The 14,829-nt window shown below is 67.3% G+C and overlaps 6 protein-coding genes across 6 annotated transcripts; 3 read left to right on the forward strand and 3 right to left on the reverse strand.

The window, feature by feature from the left end:
- Positions 1 to 223: 223 nt before the first annotated feature.
- On the reverse strand, positions 224 to 847 carry EMIHUDRAFT_310533 (hypothetical protein; the record flags this gene model as incomplete). Its single annotated transcript, XM_005772860.1, has 3 exons — positions 224 to 373; positions 461 to 530; positions 618 to 847. 3 exons carry the CDS (start codon positions 845 to 847, stop codon positions 224 to 226), a joined length of 450 nt encoding a protein of 149 aa, XP_005772917.1.
- Positions 848 to 1,408: 561 nt separating this feature from the next.
- On the forward strand, positions 1,409 to 2,870 carry EMIHUDRAFT_208366 (hypothetical protein; the record flags this gene model as incomplete). The annotated part of the gene is made up of 3 exons (XM_005772861.1): positions 1,409 to 1,710; positions 2,434 to 2,629; positions 2,718 to 2,870. The coding sequence occupies 3 exons, from the start codon at positions 1,409 to 1,411 to the stop codon at positions 2,868 to 2,870; spliced, it is 651 nt and encodes a 216-aa protein (XP_005772918.1).
- A 79-nt stretch (positions 2,871 to 2,949) lies between these two features.
- Positions 2,950 to 3,795, forward strand: EMIHUDRAFT_421614 (hypothetical protein; the record flags this gene model as incomplete). Its single annotated transcript, XM_005772862.1, has 4 exons — positions 2,950 to 3,208; positions 3,280 to 3,320; positions 3,564 to 3,647; positions 3,734 to 3,795. Coding segments are annotated over exons 1-4 (420 nt in total), but the record flags the coding sequence as incomplete, so codon positions are not given.
- Positions 3,796 to 3,865: 70 nt separating this feature from the next.
- Positions 3,866 to 7,896, reverse strand: EMIHUDRAFT_450952 (hypothetical protein; the record flags this gene model as incomplete). Its single annotated transcript, XM_005772863.1, has 11 exons — positions 7,070 to 7,896; positions 6,802 to 6,918; positions 6,597 to 6,732; positions 6,404 to 6,449; positions 6,164 to 6,329; positions 5,648 to 5,762; positions 5,156 to 5,465; positions 4,817 to 5,086; positions 4,417 to 4,572; positions 4,106 to 4,213; positions 3,866 to 4,025 (listed from the first exon to the last, which is right to left on the reverse strand). Exons 1-11 carry the CDS (start codon positions 7,853 to 7,855, stop codon positions 3,866 to 3,868), a joined length of 2,370 nt encoding a protein of 789 aa, XP_005772920.1. The 5' UTR covers positions 7,856 to 7,896.
- Positions 7,897 to 10,573: 2,677 nt separating this feature from the next.
- Positions 10,574 to 11,837, forward strand: EMIHUDRAFT_101844 (hypothetical protein; the record flags this gene model as incomplete). The annotated part of the gene is made up of 3 exons (XM_005772864.1): positions 10,574 to 10,627; positions 11,005 to 11,118; positions 11,247 to 11,837. 3 exons carry the CDS (start codon positions 10,574 to 10,576, stop codon positions 11,835 to 11,837), a joined length of 759 nt encoding a protein of 252 aa, XP_005772921.1.
- Positions 11,838 to 12,230: 393 nt separating this feature from the next.
- On the reverse strand, positions 12,231 to 13,596 carry EMIHUDRAFT_208370 (hypothetical protein; the record flags this gene model as incomplete). The annotated part of the gene is made up of 5 exons (XM_005772865.1): positions 12,231 to 12,337; positions 12,406 to 12,440; positions 12,698 to 12,775; positions 13,138 to 13,327; positions 13,428 to 13,596. The coding sequence occupies 5 exons, from the start codon at positions 13,594 to 13,596 to the stop codon at positions 12,231 to 12,233; spliced, it is 579 nt and encodes a 192-aa protein (XP_005772922.1).
- Between the last annotated feature and the right edge of the window lie 1,233 nt (positions 13,597 to 14,829).

The following is a 14,829-nucleotide window of genomic DNA, read 5'->3' on the forward strand; positions in this document are numbered from 1 at the left end:
ATTTTAGATTATAGGAGGACGCTCGCGGTCGACCCCGTCTCTCTCTTGTAGTGCGCGTGGGGCTGGGAGGCTGTGGGCGTGAGCGCCAGGGTGTGCGCTTGCTACGTATCGAAATGTACCAGTGCTTCTATAGTCCCACAGGTCGCGGTTACATGCAAAAAGACTCATCAATCGAATCACTACGCCACGAGTATGCGCCTTGCGCGGTCCTCTCCGCCTCTCATCACTTGTACCCGACGCCGCCCATAAACGTCTTTGGGTCCGGCACCTGCCCATTGAAGGTGGCGCCGGAGAAGTCGAAGCCGGGATTCTCCTCCTGGAAGCGCTCGAGCATCAGCGACTTCTGCACCTCCGACTGCGTAAAGGGGTCAACCTGCGATCGGCGCAAGAGGGTCGGGGCAGAGCCGGGTCGCAGCAGCCACAACCCGCGCCGGGGCGCCTTCGTGTGGCCCTGAAAGACGGCCGACCATGGCACGCCGCGCGACACCTTCGTCAGTATGATGTGCAGCTCCCCGTCCTCCATGCACCACCTGCGCGAGGGACGTGCGGCGGCGAGTTGCGGATTGGCGCTTCCAGCGCGCCGCTCGAGGCACGGCCGGGGCGGAGCGAGCACACACATCGACTCGTCCGAGTTGACTCCCGACTCGAACCGCTCGCTCAGGAAGGGTGGGTTCCCCTTAATGCCAAGGGTCATCTCGCCCGGCCGGATGGTGCAGCTCACCATCTTTGCCGTCACGCCGGGCGGCGGCCGGATGTAGACGTGGAGCTCCTCGAGCGTCTGCTCCCACTCGTAGATGGTGCGCCCCTGGTGCGTGTAGGCCAGCCGCTTCACCTCGATCTTGTCCATGCAAGCCGGGCTGTCGCGATAACCGCGGCGGAGAGCCAGAAAAAGAATTCTTAGAAAACAATCACACTGGCACGACAAGGGAAAAAGAATTTTGCGGGGCCTGCCTGTGTGGTGGCGGCGTGCCGTCCTCCCATCCCTCCCTTGGGGTGTCTGTTTTCTTTGAAGGCCGGCGAGCCGCTCACGGTGCGCGAGGCGTCCTTCATTGCTGATGGGACACACCCCGAACACAGTGTTAGAGTTGTTTGGTATTGCTAAAAATCTCTCTCCACACCCCGAGCGCTTGCCCTGTCCCAGACTTTCGGGCGAAAGAAAGAAAGAATTTTAAGAAAGAAAGGAAGAAAGAAAACTCCCGAAAGAAAGAAAGTTTTAGCAGACAGGCTCGACACAGGTGCGGACTGGCGCGTGCTAGCACTATCAGGAGCCGCCTCTAAGCGACTCCGGTAAGCCCGGGCAATGCACTTAGCGCCGAGAAAAAGAAATGACTCTGAAAAAGAATTTTACAACACAAGGCTCTCGCACACGCACGATTCACACGACACGCAATCAATATCCTCGCTGTCGATGGACCACCCCCGCCTCGGCCGCCGCGGCGCCTGCACGCTATTCTACGCCAGCATCGCCCTCGTCATCGGCGCGGGCGCGCTCTGGCCGTCGGTCGCCACGGCAGCCTCGCTCTATGGAAACCTCTGCGCGATGGCGGCCTTCAACGTCATCTACGTGCACACGGCCGAGCTCTGGCCCACGAAGCTGCGCGCGAGCGCCCTAGGCCTCTGCTCGGCGGCGGGCAAGCTCGGCTCCTTCTTCTCGTCGCCGCTGCCCGGCATTCTCGGCTCCACCGCGACGCTCGCCGTCATCTCGGCCATGTGCGCGCTCGCGGTCGTGATTGGCGCCAGCCTGCCGGAGACGAGAGGGCGCGGCCTGCCCGAGGGGGCGCCCGGCGGCGCGTGAGGCGGCTGCGACCTGTGCGTGGAAAGCGAAGTAGTTAGATCTAGGAGATTGTGAAGGACGGGGGGGCTCCCCTGGGCTCAAGCTTGAGACACTCGGGTCGGATTACGACCCTCACGTGAGCGTCTTGCTGCTTTTATTCGGGCCGCCTCTTAGCTCACAGAGACACAGACACCCAGGGGGGGGGCGCTGAAAAAATGTGGTGCGTCTGCCTGCCTGTGTCCTCGTCTCTGTGATGACATGGATGGTTCCGCGTCCGATCTAGGATATATAGTAGCCATGTTGCAGCCCGATTCTCAGCCCCACGGCACGGCGCCACGCCGCGTGAAAGTGTGCCGCCGTGGTAGCGGTAGTGACGCGAGCACGCGACTGAAGAGATACACACGTTCTCTGTGCAACTCTGGTTCACTCGTTTTTCTCTCTCGCCAGTGGCCAACGGTTCCGCCGTGGTGGTGGTGTGCCGCGCACTCAGCCAGAGATCAGAGAGCATAAAATGTTCAACTTACTTATTAAGTTCCCATTCCTGCGCCCCTATCTCCGAGATCCAGAACACAAACAGCAAGTAGAAACATGTGTGTGAGATTTTTCTGGTTTTTCTTCACGACGTTTTCGCAGGAATCTCTCTTCGCCTCCATGCTCAGGTATCTCTGCTTCCTGCTCGCCGCCGCCTCGCCGCTGGCGTCCGCGCTCCGCGTGGCTCCCGTCGTCGCTGCGCCGGCGGCGCGCGCGAGCCGCAGCTCCCCAGTCAGCATGGGCTGGGAGTGGATCACCGAGGCGGGCGGTCCGCAGGGCGACAAGTTCAAGAAGGCGCGTTGCGCCTTGGCTGCATCCGCTCGCGTTGCCTCCTTGCAGCCGCTCATCGCCTCACCCCGCTCCGCCGCTCCGCGCTCCGTCCCGCCAGGGCACCGACTACATGTTCTTCCAGGGGCCGACCCCCAAGACGGGCGTGCAAGATGACCTGCCAAACCTCTTCTCCAAGGAGAACTTTGAGGAGTTTGAGATCACGCCACTGATGATTGCCGCCGCCGTGACGGGCGGCGGCTCGCTCGCCGTCGTTGCCAGCGTCGTGCTGGCCTAGGCCGTCTCTCCCTTTTCGCAAAATGTGTGTGTGTGTGTGTGGGTACACCCCTTGTCGCGCCGAGTGCGATACATCTCGTGATTTGGGACCCTTTCTCATGTAGATGCGTGTATGCGCGGAAATTCCCACACGGAGGGTGCGCTGTGGGCCCGCGCCCGCCGCCGCCCGTGCGCCGTGCCCGTGGGGGCCCCCGCCGCCCTGTCGGCCGCAACGGGACACCCCCCGACAAAACAACCTGAATATAACCTCGTCAGGCGTCCGACGGCGGCAGCGCTCTGTGCCGGCGGAAGGCGGTTCCCCCGACGAGGATCGCCCTCCCCCCGGCCCACTGGCTCGGCCTAGAGAACGGTTCCGAGCTCGGGTTCTGCGAGGGTGAGAGAATGAGCCGCCCTCGGCGCCCGGGCGTCGCCTCGCGAGCGTGGCGTGGCAGACCTCGCAACAGGCGTGGACCTGCAGTGGACGGCAGGCCGCTGCTAGGAAGCTGCTAGGAACCTTCCTAGGGGTGCGTCTCTCAACGAGGTGCGTGCGTGGTGGGCACAAAAGGGCGGGAGACGGCGCGTGGATGCAGAGGTGATGGCTGGTGGCGCAGCAATGTCAGTCCGGCAGTCGGGCCTGCGCGTGGCTGCAGAGGCATATCCCCCCACATCTCCCCACATCTCCCCACATCTCCCCACATCTCCCCATATGTCGGGCCTGCGCGTGGCTGCAGAGGCGGCTGATGGCGCGGCAGCTCTCGACGTGGCAGCGTACGTCCATCTCGAAGACTTCGAGCTGATCCTACTCCACCATGTCCGCACCGCGTACGCACTCGGCTGCCCGTGTGCGTGACGACCTCGAGACCTCGAGAGGTGTCAGGGCGGCTCCTCCGCCCCCCACTCCTCATCGTCCTCCTCCTCCTCCTCGCCGCTGCCCTCGCCGCCCTCGCCGCCCTCGCCCACCCGCCCCGGCGAGCGCACTGGCCAGCGAACCTCGGTGACACCTCCATCGACAATCGCCTAGAGTGACTGGACTCGGAGGTCGTTGGCTCTGAAAGCGGCCCAACATACCGCGGCGCTCCCGCCCCCCGGCAGGCCGCCTGCCGCTCCCGCCTCCAGCGCCCCTGCAGGTACTCGGTCCAGCCGCAGCAGAGCCAGCGCCGCGCGTCGGTCATCTCCTCTAGAAACTTGGACTCTGTGCGAGGACATGTCTCGGACATGTCATGGACGTGTCCTGCACACGTCGTCTCCTCTAGGCACTTGGACGCGCCGCTGCCCGGATCGCGTCTCGTCGGCTGCACCAGCCTCAGAAGCCGCGCCGCCAGCACCTCCACCTCCGCCTCGAAGCGAGCGATGTCCGGCGGGCACCTGGGGAGACATGGGCAGACCTGGGCAGACCTGGGGAGAGGAGACATATGGGGAGACATGGGGAGACATGGGCAGACCTGGGGAGAGGAGACATATGGGGAGACCTGGGGAGACCTGGGGAGACCTGGGGAGACCTGGGGAGACCTGGGGAGACCTGGGGAGAGATGGGGAGACATGGGGAGAGAGCGACGTCCGGCGGGCACCGAGCCGCCCCGCCCCCAAGCCGCTCGGAGCCGGCGGCAGAGCAGCTGCCCGACAGGTAGTGCGTTCCCTCGCTGAGCAGCGCGGAGCGCTCGGCGCCAGTGGCGTCGGTCTCGAGGGTAGCCTCCCACGCCCCGGCGGCTTGCCACGCGAGGAGCCTGTGGGGTGAGTGTGGTGTGAGTACGCCAGAGGGGGGGGGGGGGGAGGCGGCCTCGTGCGAGCACCGCGTGGACACAAGCTACGGCTGCAACGGAGAGAGACGGCGGAGAATCGGCCGGATACGGCTGAATGCGGCCGGATACGGCGGAGGATGCGGCTGGGTCGGAGTCGGCTGCATGCGTGGCCTCTCGAGCGCCGGCTGGAGTCCGCAGGTCCGCATTCCGCTTCTAGAGGGCGGTGGGCCTCGCCCACGCGTTGGTCCGCCCAAACGCCGCCCCCTCCTCCTCCACCCACTCAGAGAGGGGCCGGCTGCTCGGCGGCCTCGCCGCCACCTCCCCCCACAACACGTACCGAGCACGAGCATACGACTCCCGGAAGTGCAGCCCCTCCTCCTCCTCCGCCGGCCGGCCTCCGATGCCGTGCGCCCCCGGAGAGGGCGGCGGCTGCGGCGACGGCTCGTCGACCGTCTTGATGATGTACCGCGTGAGGCTCACCTCCTCTGGCCGCACGCACCTAAGGTCAGCCGCCTCAGACGCGTCATCAAGAGGGTCGTCCACAGTCCGCCCCTCCCGCCGCACTCACCGCACGAACGCGCCGCCGCCGCCGCCATCGGAGCCGCGGGCGGGGAGTGCCGCGCCGCCGCCCCCCGTGCGCAAGCCGACGACAACGACGCGGCCGCCGCCGAGCGCCTCGCTGGCGACGCAAGCAACGACCATCGCCTTTGCGCCGACGATCGCCGACGGAGTCAGCAGCACGACCAGCCGGCCGACGCTCATCTGGGGGGCCTCCGTGGCGGGGGGCGCGCGGCAGAGCGCGGCGGTGTGGAACACGGCGACGACTCCGCCCATCGCAGGCGCCACGGAACGCAGCTCGTCGTGCTCTGCCGCCATACCTGCCGGTAGCAGTGGGCACCCTGTTTGCATTGTGCAGGGGTGCTGAGCGAATCAGAAATCTCCCCGCATCTCCCCGCATCTCCCACACTTGATGCCGCCACACCTCGCAGCTCTTCGGAGGTTAGGGTTAGGGCTCGGGCTCGGGTCAGGGTTAGGGTTCGGGTTCGGGTTTTAGCCACGCCTCGCAGCTCTTCGGAGGTGATGCGGAGGCTGTGCAGGCCCTGGTCGAAGCTCCTCGCAACCAGCACGGCCGCGTACTGCACGCACGACAGCGTGAGAGGGTCGGCGTCGGACGCCTGGCACGCGCGCAACCACGGACACGTCAGCTCGTGCCATCTCCCCCTCGGCTCCCCTCGGCTCCCCTCGGCTCCCCTCGGCTCCCCTCGGCTCCCCTCGGCTCCCCTCGGCTCCCCTCGGCTCCCCTCGGCTCCCCTCGGCTCCCCTCGGCTCCCCTCGGCTCCCCTCGGCTCCCCTCGGCTCCCCTCGGCTCCCCTCGGCTCCCCTCGGCTCCCCTCGGCTCCCCTCGGCTCCCCTGGGTCCCCTTGGGGTCCCCTGGGGTCCCTTGGGGTCCCCCGGGCCCCTTTGGGCCCCTTTGGGCCTTTGGGGTCCCCCGGGGGTTTCCCGGGCCCCCCCCCCCCCCGGGTTCCCCCTGGTTCCCCCCCGCCCCCCCCCCCCGGTTCCCCTCGGCTCCTTCCACCTGGTACACGCGCAGCCACGGCCGGCCTTCCGAGCCCGGCTCGCTCTCACCCTGGAAGGGCGGCGCGGCGTGCGCGCGGCGCAAAGCGGCGAGGAGAGCGACGGCGCCGCAGACCAGCCTCCCCTCCTCCGCCGCCTTGGCCCACATCGCGAGGAGATGCGCGTGCCTGGTGTCGGGCAGCGAGAGGGTGGTCACAGTGACCATCACCGCAAATACGCTGGTGAGACGAGATGCGCGCGCCCCGCCGCACGCCACGCCGCCCTCTCTGGCAAAGCGAAGCCTCTCCCTGCGGCAGAGGGAGCGACGCGGCTGGCTGGGAGAGCGGACGGTGCCACTCGCCGGCGAAGCGGCGCGCCTAGAGGGAGGGAGTCAAATCTGCGTCCGAGAAGAGTCCAGGAAGGGTCCAGGAAGGGTCCGGGACGGCGTCTGTGACCCGCGGCGAGTCGAGCGCCACCGCCGGCACGCGCGAGCTGCTGCTGCTGCTGCTGCTGCTGCTGCTGCTGCTGCTGCTGCTGCTGCGGCGGCGGCGGCGGGCTGTCGAGGAGGACACGCCGCCAGAGCTCGTCCACCTAGTAGCCGATGAGTCATCGATTCACAGGTCCACGCCGAGGGAGGACTCGCCGCCAGAGCTGGTGCGCGTCGGCAGTGCGGCTCGCGTCGGGAAGGTACTCGTCAAGGAGGAGGCGGCCGCCCTCCCTCGCGGCCTCGCACACGCCCGCGTTGCAGAGCCACTGCTCGAAGGCTGCGCGGTGGGCCTGCGTGCTGAAGACGCCAATATGAGAACCGCGGGAAGACGGTATCGTGCAGAGCTCTGAGCACCGTGTGAGTACGAGAGGTACAAAGACAGTGAATACAGCGAAATACGGCCGAATACAGTTGGGTGCGTGTCCTCGCTGGTTGGAGTACAAGAGTCCGCATTCTGCTTCTAGGGCGGTGGGCCGCGTCGGGCTCGTCGAGCATCTCCCGCAGCGCGTCGAGCCCGCGGCCCCAATGGACGAGCCGCGTGATCAGCGTCTCGATGGCCAGGAAGCGCGCGCGCATGGTCCAGCGCACCGCGTGCGCGTGAAGCCGCACAAACGGCGCGAGCGCGGCGGGCAGCGGTCGCGCGATCGGCAGCGTCTCATCGAAGTGCGCACCGCCCGCGCCAGACTCGCGCAGGAAGAGGCGCAGCCTGTCCTGTGCCAGGCCCGCCATCGCCTTTGAGCAGCCGGCGACCGACCGGAGGGCAGGGGAGAGGACGGACGTCTGCTCGAGGATCAGCTGCCAGACATCTGGCCCGAGGCTCAGAGAGCACCGCCGCCGGGCGAGAGCACCCGGACGGCCGGCACTCAGACCGCGCACCTCCGCCTCAAAGTCGGCGCGGACCGCACGGCGCAACCGCCGAGCAGAGCACTCTCCGCACCACAGCGACTCCAGGTGAGCGCGTCTCTTTGCGATGTCGCGGTGCCGCATGCGCCGCCGGCGGAGCGCGAGCGGGATGTGGTACAGCAGAATGCCTGCGAAGAGAAGGAGGGCGAAGAGGACGGAGAGGCCCTCCAACGCCGCGGCCGCGTGATTGCTCTGCAGCAGTGGCCGCCGTGGGCTCCGCAGCATGCTTGGCGCGGTGCTTCTCCACGGGAGTTGCGATTCGCGAGCGGGTGAGCCAGTTGGTTGACGACGCTGCCTCAACCACTGAGTCCATGCCCCCGGCATGTTTTGCCCACGAGAAGGCTTGTCGCGGGCGCCTGGCGCCTGCTTGTCGGAGGGATGAGGGAGGTTATACGAAAAAGAAAAACCGACACGCCTCCCACGGTTTCTGTATTCTTTCTTTGTGGGAGACTCGTGCCGCCGCCCCTGCCACCCCTGTGTCAGTGTGCCTGTGGTAGGAGAGACTGCCAGCGACAAGCTGGAGGCAGGTCGCTAGACTGAGATGAGACCGCCAGTGGATGTGGGAGTCCACCGCGCACCGCGCTGCGAGCCTGTCGTGTCCCTTGTCAGGAGCAGGAGAGCCCCACCTGTCCCCCTGATCGTTCTTCCAAAATCCTGCTCGTGCAGGTGGGGACCCTGTCCTCGTCCCATCCCTCGTTTGGCGTGTCTGTTTTCTTTCTTTCTTTCTGTATTCTTTCTTTTTACCGCATAGTGGCCGCGCTGCGCCGCTCGCTGCTGGCGCGCGGTTGATCGCCTCGTCGGCGCCAAAACAGATGCGAGCTCGCGGCGCGGCCGCGGCAAAACCTTAACTTCTCTCTTCTTCTCTTCTCGTTTCGTCTCGTCTCGTCTTGTCGCGGGCGCGCTCGCGTCACATTTGGTCGTCCCGTGTTCGCGACTTCGCCGGTACGAACCGCCTTGCCGCGATGCCTCCGCGCGGAGTTTCTCGTGCCCCCAGAGCAGTCGAGAGTGTTGTGAGGAAGTTTTGTGGTGAAATTCTCCTTCTGTGTTCTGTCGGAGGTCGGTGGTCTCGCGCGTTTTGGTGAGAAAACGCCCCGTCTCCCATTCACCAAGCTCTCCCGCGAAACCTTCACCCCGACTCGCCCGAGCGACGCTCGCGCCAGTCCTCCGGCCAGTCTCTCAAAAAGTCAAAGGTGCCGGCGGGAAGCGCCCGCCGCAGCGCCTTCCACGCCGCCACAAGCGGCGGCGCCGGGCTGAAGCTCGCGACAAAGACCACCCTCTCCCCCGCATCCACGGGCATCCCCGCGTGCATCACCATGCCTCCGAAGAGGAGCGCCGTACCTGCCGGCGGCGTCAACACAAAGGCCGGTGGGCCGTCCGCAGTGGCGGCGGCCCAAAATGCGGTGCCTCCGCCGGCAAAGGCGTCGCCACCGTCAGAGAGGGGCAGCAGGATGGTCAGACTCTGCAGGTCGCGGTGCGGAGTGAAGAAGCCGCCCGCCGTGTATACGTTGATCGCCGGCTCGCCGGTCGGCGCTCCAACCTGGCGGGAGGGTCGACAAAGGAGGTCAGGCTTGATGGTAGGATGCGCAGTATGTCACACACGTCTGCCCACCAGGGATTCGCCGGTGAAGGTGAGCCTCGGATTATCAAAGCAGCTCTCGCTGCCCGCGGCGCTGTCGCCGAGCAGCGCCGGCACCACGGCGGGGAGGAGCTCCTCGCACTTTCTCAGGCCTCGCAGCAGCAGCTGGTCGCACAGCCGCCGGCCCTCGGGCCCGAGAACCACCGTTGCCGGCCTGCGGATCACCTCGGGGTGCGCGTGCGGGTGGTTAGCGTCGAGCGCATGCTTGCTCTCGCTCATCTGCTTCCGCTCATCTGCGGCAAAGCTGGATGCCTCGCGGCGGAGAGACGAGCACTCCTTCCGGCTCGCCAGCTGCAGCAGCACCACCGAGTGGCCTGCGATTAGTGCATCCTCCGCGGAGCTCGTCTGGCTGGCGCGAGCCGGGGAGATGAAGATCTCGTCCCAGCCAGGCCCGCTCGCTGCAGTGCGAGGCTCTGGACGGGCATTCGAGTGGCCGGATGCCCGGACGCCGACGGAGGCGGAGGCAGCGGCAGTGGCGGCGGCGGCCGCGGCGGCAGTGGCGGCAGCAGCGGTGGCGACTGCCTGTCTTGCGACATGGACCCGCGTGTGCATGGGCGCGATCAGCCGACGAACGACGAACGCGCGTGCGTCCTCCGCTGAAGCTGCGGCCTGGCGTGAGCCAGAACTCCCCCTCCGTCTGTAGACACTGATCACACATCCTAGTAGTGTCCCCAGCTATGGGCGTGTCCACGTTGGAGCCAGGTGTGGTGTGGGCGCGAGAATAGCTCCGCCGTTCATGGAGGCAACCGATGCGAGTCGACTGGTGTGTGTCGTCGTGGTTTCGTATCAAGAATACTCACTCACACATCACACATCACACGGGTGGGACAGGGTGGGTCACAACGAAGCACGAGAGCGTGCTCGACAGAGCGACAGCGCAGCGCACTGCCGTCCAATCGGCGAAGGGGCGGCTGCTGCGCAAATGTCAGTTCTAATGAAGGTACTCGAGTACCAGGGCCCAACGGATGGATGAATCCGGGGCACCCACCGCTCGAAACCCTGGCTTGGGGTTCGAGGTGGCCCCCACCCAGGGGCCGCCCGCCTCTCGGCGCAACTCCGCCCTCCTCGCGGTGTATTTTGGCCCCTCGAGTTTGTCATCAATATCTCCTCGCGCAAGGACTCTTCCGACACTCACTCCGACAGGTCCACTCTCGTTTCGAACTCCCAGAACTCCTTTCCCCCCAAATCCGCGTTTTCCGGAGCGGCGCGGCCCCAGTTTCCGGAGGGCTGGGGCCCCCGGCGCTCCAGCCTTCCGGAGCGCCCTCGTGGCGCCGTCTGCCGCCCGAGACCGCGTCGCCCACCCCCTGGACAAGCTGACGCCGACGGAGTGGTTTGAGGAGCAGCAAGAGGCGCAGCGTCAGCGCAGAGAGGACGCGTGGGCGGCCAAGGAGGAGGCACGGAGAGCGATGTGCTATGAGCGGGCCGCGGTGGACGCCGCCGAGCAGATCGACAGGGAGCGGGTACGCTCGCCCGACTCCCCTCCACCTCGAAAGCTCCACCCCAGCCCGCCTCTCCTCTTGGCTTCCGTCGCGAGACCCATCCCCACGCACGCCAGGCAGCCAAGGTCGAGGCGGACCGAAAGGCGGCGGGCAAGCGGCGCGCGCGGAAAAAGAGCGACGAGGAGCGGGCCGCCGAGGCGGCCGAGCGTGACGAGGCCGTCGCGGGGCGAGCGGAGCAGCTAACGCAGCGGTACATGAAGGAGGGCGAGGCAGCGGCGCGGGCCGCGGAGGGGCCGGAGGCGCGCTGGGAGGGGGGAACCGGGTTCGAGCCATCGGGGCGGTCCCGCTGGCTTGGGCCAGGGCGCCCACCGGTCCGCGTCGGCCTCCCCGCCTCGTAGGAGGAGGAGGAGGAGCTAATGTACTTTCAGGAGCCCCAGCAGCTGCTCGACCGCTTCACTGCGCTCGAAGAGTCCAACCTCTTCCTGATCCAAAACTCGCAGGAGACGGAGGAGGTTTGTGCACGCCCCCTCGCTTGCGTGGCATTGCTAGTAGCGCCCGGCCACGACCAGGTACGGGCGGGAAAGGCGTCCCGGCCCGAACCACACTCACCGACCCTTGATGCCACCGCGCCCTGCCACAGGCGCTCGAGGAGCTCAAGGTGAAGCTGCAAGTCGCGCAGGCCAAGATGGTGGACGACGCGGCTGGCCTACAGGGCCAGATCGACAGCTTGGCGGGCCAAGTGGCGGCGGAGGAGGAGAAGCGACGCGGCCTCGCCGAGAGGAGCGGCGCCGGCGGGGGCACGCAGGAGCAAACCTTGCACGAGCTCAACCAAAAGGTGGCGGAGGTGTACAAGGCCATCTTCTCCGAGAGCGACAACTCGCTCGGGACGCTGCAGATGCTGACCAACATCGAGTCGCGCCTGGAGGAGCTGCTCGCGGCCATCGACACGATGCCGCAAGATGAGGTGGAGGCGGCGCAGCGCCAAAAGGAGAAGGAGCGACGGGAGAGGGTGCGCAAGGTGAAGCAGGCGGAGGCGGCCAAGGCTGCGGAGGAGCGCATCCAGCGGGCCATCCGGCGCTCGCAGGAGCCGGTTGCGCGGCGCACGGGCAAGCCAATCATGTTCAGGTCGTACTTACCGCAGAGCAAGCCGAAGGAGGCTGTGGCGGAGAAGCTTGAGACGGGGCCGGAGAAACTTGAGACCGACCTCGATTTCTACTTGAACTTGCCGTGAGGCGGGGTACCGGAGACGCTGGCGGGAATGCCCTGAGTGATTTTTGCTTGGTGACGTGTGCACGAAAACGAAGTGCGTTTTCCAGACACCTCGCGCGCGCCTGCGCGCTCCCGGGCCGGACGGGGTGCTCTCCTCGTCTCCGCTCACTACGGCTCCGTGAGTCGTGTGTGGCGCGGGGGCTTTATCCGCCTCCCTGCCTCCCTGCACCCTGGGCAGGCCGGCGGCCCGGGGCAGTTTAAGCGGCCACTGGCGCTGCCAACAGAAGATAACCATACGCGCACAGGACTTCCCAGGAGGGCCCAGAAGGGGGCGACGGGCGAGAGGCTGGGCGGCCCGACCCTAGAGGGGCAGCACCCCGCCTCGCCACGCATGCTACAACGGTTGGGCGGCACCCTAGTACTCGACGCACAAGTCGGCGCGATCGATGTCCACGGAGAAGCGCGCGGACCGCAGCGCGGCGCGCGGGTCGCGCGCGCTGAGCGTGACCTCAGCCGGCACGTCTAGCGTCGCGCCGACCTGCCCGCAGCGAAGTTCGGGTGTGAGACGGGCGCGGCTTTGGCGCCGGCACTTGCACGCGCCGCCCGCGTCCCGCGCGCCTCGAGCCTGTGATGAACTAGTTAATCAGAAGTCGTTTCTCAATACACAGGAGGGGCGCGCGCCTCGAGTCTGAGCGGCGGGCTCCTCCCTCCTCCCTCCTACAGGCGAGGCTCCGAGACGGTGTTCGCGGCGCGCCGGCGCCCGTCCCTCCGCCGCCCGCCCGCTCGCCGCGGGGCTCTCTCGGTGCTATGCTCTCGGGTGCTCTCGGGCGATCTCCTCTCTGGCAACCTCTGGCAACCTCGTGCCGTCTCGCGCAATCTCACGCAGTCTCGCGCAGTCTCGCCTGCTCGCCGCCCAGCGGGAGGGAGAGCGGGACCGCGTGCACCAGGCTGAGGCCGCGCCTGCGACATGTGCATGTGCATGTGCGTGGCTGTGGCGTGCGCGAGGGAACATGTTGCATGCACATGCACATGTGCATGTGCATGACATGTGCATGTGCGTGGCTGTGGCGTGCGCGAGGTGCGAGTGCCGCAGTGCTAGCACAGTCCTAGAGCCGCGCCTGCTGAAGGCGCGACGGAGGCCCAGCCTGCGCAGGCGGGAGGGAGGGGATGCGAGCGGCGGTCGGCACAGGGCGGCGGGCGAACCGGGCGGAAGCTGTGCTCTCTCGCTCTTCTCTCCCTCTCCTCTGGTCGTTGTCGCTCTCGTCGCTCTCTCGCTGTGTGTGTGTGTGTGTGTACGCACGCGCGTGCGGTGTGTGGCTCACCGTAGCTCCGCGTCGGGCTTGCCCGTGCGGAGGTCGACGGCCGAGCACACCTCCACGCGCGTCGCCGCGTCGGCCAGGCCAGGCAGCAGCCACAGCCGGCTCCACCGCAGCGAGCGTCCGCTCAGCGCGATGGTGCCGCCAAGGAGAGGCTCGGCGCACTTGGCCTCGAAGCTGCAGCGGCCGGCCGAGTCTGCGCGGTGTGCGGGCGGAGCGCCGTCGGCCGCGTCTGCACGCGTGCTCATGCACACGCACGCTCTCTCTCTCTCTTCGCTTCTCTCTCTCTCTCGCACCGCAGCTCCCGCCGAGCAAGAGCCGGTTGCCCTTCGCCTGTAGCCGCTTCAAGACCTTGAGGCGCGGGCGAGCGCTCACCCGTGCGCGCAGCGAGGGCCCCTCCGAAAGCGCGGGGGCGGAGGGAGGCTCGGCGAGGCTCGCCGCGCTGGTGATCAGAGCCAGCAACATAAATGTGCTTGAAAGAATTCTTAAGCCGGCAGTCCGGGTTTTGCGAGACGGGTGTCGTCCGGCAAGATGGCATCACGCTCGCACCTGCCGACCGCCGCCACGGCGGCGAGACGCCTTCTCCGCCACCACGGCGCCGGCCACAGGCCAGCGCTAGGCAGCTGCCGGCCACACTGGGCCGGATTTGCCGGTAACCGTCGCCGCACACTCCTACGTCCACGCCGCTGTGACGTCTGGCGACGAGGCGCCGGCCGCCAAGCTTCATCGCCAACGTGGTCGCTCGCTGGTCCTCTCGGCTCGGCCAAGCGTCGGACCAGCTCACACGAGCTCCAGACAGCCACCAGTCGCCACGCGCAAAGCGTACGGGTCGCCGGCTCCCTGTTGTGCTCTCACGCTGGCCGGCGTAAAACTGTACTGGCAGTTGTCATGCCGTACCCGTCGCGTTTCGAAAGGGAGCCCTCAATCGACGCGTCTACACGCACCGTGCCACCACTCTCCACAACTGCTACCGTGGACATCAAGCTCCTCGACTCGATCTGCGGCTACGACGGCGCTCTAGCTGCTGGCTCTCGCGGGTGTCTGGCGACCCGCTCAGGCTTGCGAAACGGCCGCCCGCGGCGACGTGTTTCGAGCTCGCTGGCCTTCTCCGCGCGGCTGGGCCCGCCCCTAGTCGGGGCCGACCCGCCCAGTCACTGGGCAGCGCGTGCGCCGTCATCCTGGACGACGGTGTGCCGGTGCATCCGGGAGGCTCCGCGGGGCTGCTCTAGCAGCCTCGGGAGGGTCGAAAATCGAAGCCGGAGCGGCGGACCACGGAAGCTCCACGGACGGTGAGGCGGGCTGTGGTTGGCCCCCCCTGACCAGGTGAGGGAGTGGCGCCCCGGGAGTGCCGCTCCGGCGACGTCTGTGGCCTCCACGGCACTGTGACCGCGGTGCTCGCTCTCGCGGCCGTCTCACGACCCGCTCGAGACGAAAACCGGAGCGGACGGTGCGACGAACCGCGAGTGGTGATGGTCTTCTCCGCCCGGCTGGGCCCGCCCCTAGTCGGGGCCGACCCGCCCAGTCACTGGGCAGCGCGTGCGCCGGCGTTCTGGACGACGGTGTGCCGGTGCATCCGGGAGGCTCCGCGGGGCTGCTCTAGCAGCCTCGGGAGGGTCGAAAATCGAAGCCGAAGCGGCGGACCACGGAAGCTCCACGGACGGTGAGGCGGGCTGTGGTTGGCCCCCCCTGACCGGGTGA

Source organism: Emiliania huxleyi, assembly GCF_000372725.1.
Source record: "Emiliania huxleyi CCMP1516 unplaced genomic scaffold EMIHUscaffold_35, whole genome shotgun sequence".
Taxonomy (NCBI): Eukaryota; Haptophyta; order Isochrysidales; family Noelaerhabdaceae; genus Emiliania; species Emiliania huxleyi.